This window comes from Vulpes vulpes, chromosome 13, assembly GCF_048418805.1.
Source record: "Vulpes vulpes isolate BD-2025 chromosome 13, VulVul3, whole genome shotgun sequence".
In the NCBI taxonomy this organism is placed as follows: Eukaryota; Metazoa; Chordata; class Mammalia; order Carnivora; family Canidae; genus Vulpes; species Vulpes vulpes.
In genome coordinates this window covers 36,608,976-36,614,975 of record NC_132792.1, presented here as the reverse complement: position 1 = coordinate 36,614,975, position 6,000 = coordinate 36,608,976, and the positions used below count along the sequence as shown (strand labels likewise).

Here is a 6,000-nt window from a genome sequence, read left to right as displayed (position 1 = left end):
TTTTCAAGGCCCGCCCCCAACCCTGCTGTCCTGAGTAGCTTCATCTTCCCTTCCCAGGTGGAAAGCAGTTCCAGTCTTTTGACTGTAAGTTATCAGTAGGGACATTGGTTAACTGGGGCCCAGGATGCTCCTGGCCTCTGCCACTACCCTACAGTTGACTCTTTGTAGAATGTAGACAATGAGGGCCTCAGGGATGGAAATGTGCTTCTTTAGCATCTGATAAGGTTCAATTTGCACTGATTCTCTCTTAGCCTCTTGTGGGGAATTTGTTAATTTAGGGACAGAAGAGTCAGGCCAGTGAGCATACCTGTCAAGTGCCCAGCTTCCTTCCTAAGAGGAACTTCCAGTCCTTCAGCTCCAGATGGAAGGTAAGGAGAAAAGTAGGAGTAGGTCTGTTCCAGAGAAGCCATGGATTCAAGAATGAGATGTGCTTTGCTGACAGAAAGTAGGAAAGGAAAGGGAGTGATTTAGAGGGTAGGAGGATATTGCAGAACTGAGGAGCCAGTCCCCCAACCCCTAGTCACATCCAGCCCAGACACCCATTCTCAATGGTCTGCTGGCTTGCAGAAGGCCCACCTTTCTCTGCAGTGAGGAGCTAGATAAAGCTCTCCAGCTTTTGGCTTCCTGACGAGTTATTTGGTCTCCTGTGTGTGTGTGTGTGTGTGTGTGTGTGTGTGAGAGAGAGAGAGGGAGAGAGAGAGAGAGAGAGAGAGAGAGAGCGCACTCTGCCCATCCCCTCTTCTTTACTGGTTTTCTCTTGGATGTTTCAAGATCAATATCATGAAGTGATTAAGAGCTTGGGTCCAGAGTCAGGCAGATATGGGTTCATATTTTAACTTTGCCACTTACTAGCTGTGTCTCAGGCAAGTTATTTATATTCTTAAGCTTTGGTTCCCCCATCCCTAAGATGGATCCTAGAATAGTGCTCAGATTGTGATTGTGAGAATACTATGAGGTACTATGTATAAGCCCTCAGCCTACTGCCTGACACATAGTGGGAGTGTGCCCCCAGTGAATGGTAGTTATCGTTATCAACATCCTCCTTCTCATCATCAGTCATCATGATTATGATTATGATTATGGAGACTCTACTTCCTTCCCTGGCCTATTTAGTATTGGGAGGGCCCAGGTTGGAAAAAACAGTATTTGAGCATTACCTGCCAACCCCTGTCCTACCTATAAAGGACAGCTCCCCACAGTATGGGATGGATGGGACATCTCTTCACCAGGTGGGTTTTGGCCTCTTTGACTTCATTAAACATTTGCAATTCTGTCAAAGCTCAGAGATTGGCAATAAAAACACCGCTGAGAGCCCTGTGGTATTTTGGGGTGGGGTAGATGAGAAGAGGAAGCTGGGGAATAACCAGATCTCCACAGGCTCCAAGTCCTGGCTGCTGGAGGTATCACTGGGTGTTGATCTCAGCTGGCCTGCTCCTTACCTTGCTCAGGTATGGGAATAGGGGAAAGCATGGTTTGGGTAAGCCAAGTAGCTCAGGGGTTAATATCTGAGGGACCTCTAGAATAATTAGAGCCTGGATTTCCAGCTGCTAAAAGATTCTGACAAGGAAAAATAGACTACATAAAAATATGTTAAACTCAAAGTTGATTTAATATTGCCCCAACAATGGGCTGCATTTTTTGTATAACTTCCCTAAATGCAGCCACTGAGATACATAAGCATCATTTGACCATTAGGGAATAATTAGCTCAGAATAGTTATTAGCAGGTTTCATCTCAGGCCATGGAGTATTAGACAATGCCATTATTCTACTCAAAACCTTTGTTCTTTACTAGTACCACTTCAAGTAGAGCAAATGCTGCTGAAACCTGTACCAGGACTCATGAATCCCTTCCACACTGCTCTGGCCACCTTGGTTAGCCGTGATCTGTGGTTCAACTAGGAATCTACCTCCACTCTCATTCTCCCTTCAAGTACCTCAGGACTAGAGAGCTGGACACAGTAGCTCCAAAAGTCACAGGTATGGGGTCACCCATACTACACTCGCCTACTTCCAGGATAATCAGACCCTCCATTTCTTTCATTCTTAAGACAAAATTATTATAAAAGGTAACACATGTTTGCTGTAGAAAATTTAAAATATCCAGAAAAGCAAAAGCAGAAAATACAACTCACAATCTTATCTCCCAGTGATAATCACCATTAATATTTTGATATCATCTACCTATCTTTATATATACTTAAAAATCATAATCCCTTATTGTTGGAGACTCAGGTTATTTTCAGTGTCTTACTAAACAATTCCTTGCTCTACTACCATTTTTTTGCTCACGTCTTCTATTATTACCTCAGGACAGATGTTATTTCAAGGAATGTCATTACTGCAATCAAAGAGTTAGCTCAGTTTTAGGGCTTTTTATTCAAGTTTACCTCCAGAAAAATCATATCTGTATACTCTCATTCAACAATATGTGAGATTACTTGTTTCCTCCAACCCTTACTAGTACCAGGAATTATAATTTTTTAAGTTGTAGCTTGAAACATGAAAAATGTACATTTCTTTGATTATTGGTAAAGTTGAACATACTTTCATGGGATTCTTGGTCCTTTGCATTCCTTCACTGTGAGTTACCTGTCTGTATGTGTTGTTCATTTTCCCATTGGGTGTTCTTCATCTTTTTCTTGTAAATTTCTAAAAGCACACAATAATGAGGAAGTCAATCTCCTGTGTATTATATAAGTTGGAAATACTTCCCTCAGATTGTTGTATGTATTTTTAATTTTACCATCTTTATTGACCCACATTTCTACTCCCAGGGCCCTGGGAACTGTAACCCGGCCTTTGATTGAACTCCTGCCACTTCTCTCATTCCCATTTTCTTCACTGATCACTTCATTAATAGTTTCCGGTTCAATTTGCTTCCCATACTCAGGCCACACTCAATTTGGTATCAACAAACGTATATACCTCATCTGCCATGATCAAGCACTTGGGCTAAGGGCTAAAGTGAATAGTTTCCAGTTAAAATGTCTCCTGTGAAACTAAGAGAAAAAAACCTGGTGGGGAACTATGAGGGTGGGAACCAGCATTTTTTGTTACCTCCTGTGTGCCAGGTCTGCGCTGGGCATTTTGTGTACTGTCCCTGATTTAACCCTTACAACAACTTTTGAGGAATTTATTATTTTATTTTATTAAAGATTTTATTTATTTAATTCATGAGAGACAGAGAGAGAGAGAGAGAGAGAGAGAGAGAGAGAGAGAGAGCAGAGACACAGGCAGAGGGAGAAGCAGGCTCCATGCAGGGACTCTGACGTGGGACTCCAGGACCACGCCCTGGGCTGTAGGTGGCGCTAAACCCCTGAGCCACCGGGGCTGCCCAACTTTTGAAGAATTTAAACATGAATTTATGTGAACATAAATTTTACAGGTCAGCTTGACTTGATAATGAGATGCCCATATATTTGGTAAACAGCAGAATGGAGTCCTTGTGTGTTTGGCACCACGTGTACCACATGGGTTCTGGGGACCATGTACTTTGGCAGGGCTGGGACCAGGGGAGGCGAATGAGATCAGTCATGCACGTGCAGAGTCAGATCTTGCCTTTCCTTAGAAATTTGATTTTGTTTGCACTAATTTTTATTTAAAAAATATATTGCATTAAGCTATCATTTATCCCCAGTGTTAACTTTTTTGCCTTTCCCCCTTAAATCTGGTGCCTAAGTGAGTACTACACTGACTTCACCCTAAAAGGGAAGAACCTCCAACCTTCTCAGAGAAATAAAGGTATGGACTTAGGGAGAAGGGAGGTTGGTGAAGTGAGTGCAGAATGGAGTCAGGAGGCCGTGAGTTCAAAACCAGTTTCCACAATGACCCTCTGTGTATCTCTGAGGAGCACGCTGGCCTTTCTCTACCTCTTGCCCTGTCAGTAGCATATCTGCTTCTCCCCACCTCAGCAACGAGGCTGCAAAATGAGCATGGTGCTTAGGATGCCCGTTGAACATAAGAAAGATGTTCCACATAAATACATGATTGTGACATTTGGTGATGAGCAGCATTCTCAATTATCATGGTCTATATGTCATTTTGTTTAAAAGGTACACTTCCTTCCCAGCCCAGGCTCCCAGAAGGCTGTAAGTGCATCTGACTACCTCTTCCAGCCCAGAAACCAGCCTTCCCAGGATGGCCTGTATTTCTAAGATGAGAGCCGGAGGGGTCTGGGTCGGGGACCTGCGGGGAGGCCCCTTTCAAAGCATTCTGACCTGAGAGACGTGCCCAGGTGGCTGGCTCCTGAGGTGGGGTCTGCCTGGTTCCCCCAGGGCTGCCACATTCCCCATCCACATTCTAACCATTCTCCAATCTGTGACACATTCCCACTCCCCCGCCCGTAAAGCAGCCTGAGAGCTAATCACATTCCCTCCCACTTTGTCCACTCCAGCAGCCACATGACTGAGGGGAAATGGCAAGAAACCACTCCTGAAACTGGGCCCAACTGATAGGACCGGCTTCCTGGAATCATAGCCCCGAGGCGGCCCGGGGGGCGCCGGTGGGGGGGCTTCTCAGAGCCTGGGCCCTGTCCTGAATGGCGGGGTTTCAAAGTCCATGCAGGCCCCAGCTGGGCTGCCGCCTCCCACAGAACACAGAGAAAGCCAGGCCCTAAGCCTCCTCCGCACCCAGGAAGCCTTCCCTCTCCCGCAGCCTGCGGGGCTTGGCCGGCTCCCGACCTCCCTTGCACTGACCCCCCTCGTTAAGGCCACATTGTGCCTGGATCACGGGGCAGGATCTGGTCCGCGGAGAACCGGTCTCGGCCGTCCCAACAGGGACAGCTGCCACTTACCAAGCAACTTCTGCGGACGTACTGTCCTACTTGCTCCAGCGTGGGAAGTAGGCACTATTTCTTTCTTTCTTTCTTTCTTTCTTTCTTTCTTTCTTTCTTTCTTTCTTTCTTTCTTTCTTTCTTCCTTCCTTCCTTCCTTCCTTCCTTCCTTCCTTCCTTCCTTCCTTTCTTTCTTTCCTTTTTTTTTAAGATTTTATTTATTTGTTCATGAGACACACAGAGAGAGAGAGAGAGAGAGAGGCAGAGACATGGGCAGAGGGAGAAGCAGGCTCCATGTAGGGAGCCTGACATGGAACTCGATCCCGGGACCCTGGGGTCATGCCCTGAGCCAGAAGTTCAACCGCTGAGCCCCCCAGGTGCTCCTAGGCACTATTATCATTACCATCCTGAAGAAGGGGAGCCTGAGACTTTAGAGAATAAGGTAACTTGCCCAGGGTTACTGGTAGGTGGCTGAGTCAAAAGTAGAGCCTATGTCTGTTTATTACCAAAGCCAGTGGGTTGAAGCAACAAGCCAGGAGTTTTAGACACCAAAGACCACAGGAGTTAAGCCAGAAGTCTAAATTTTTTGAGAGATAAAGAACAGGTGGATCTATTGTGAGTAGGAGGGGCATGCCTGTTTGAGACAGCAGGCACTTGACTGCTCTGGCTGATTTTGCCATGTGGGAACACAGGCCCACAGTGGTCAAACAGATCTTTCGAAGAGCTTGAAATTCACATTTTTAGGTGAAATGTCCTGATTTCTATATTTTGGCAGCTAGTCAAATATAAAAAGCAAAACAAACAACAGCGTTATGCAGGCTAAATGAAAGAAGTCTTTGGGTTAGACAGAGCTTGTGCACTAGCAATCTGAAACTTCTGTTCCATGCTATTGTACGATACTGTGCTCTGTGCAAGAGAGCTGCATAGCCAATGTTTGTTACATTAAATAGAAAGTAAACCAGCTCAACTTCTGGGGCAATTGTATCTGCAGGGGGAAAAAGGTACAATTTTATATATTCTCTCCGATGTATAACTGCAAATGACATGGTTCCAGTGTTGCCTGCTGGGACAGCAGATGGACAGTCAGATGCACATACAGACCAGGCTGGTATATGTATGAGATGTGCTAAACTGAATCCTCCTCTCAAGTGTCCATGGTGAGACCATGTCCTGGGACGAAAGACATGCTTACATGATGCTTGGCCCCGCAAAGACTGGGCCTCTAGG

At 45.5% G+C, this 6,000-nt stretch overlaps 1 protein-coding gene across 1 annotated transcript in view; it reads right to left on the bottom strand.

The window, feature by feature from the left end:
* Window positions 1-310: 310 nt before the first annotated feature.
* The window catches only part of LOC112916946 (uncharacterized), a 42,017-nt gene continuing 36,327 nt past the window's right edge, over window positions 311-6,000 (bottom strand). The window contains exons 2-3 of the mRNA XM_072733693.1: window positions 2,592-2,651; window positions 311-435 (exon numbers count right to left, since the gene is read on the bottom strand). Coding sequence (XP_072589794.1) covers window positions 311-435; window positions 2,592-2,651 — 185 coding nt within the window. The remainder of the gene's footprint in view (window positions 436-2,591; window positions 2,652-6,000) is intronic.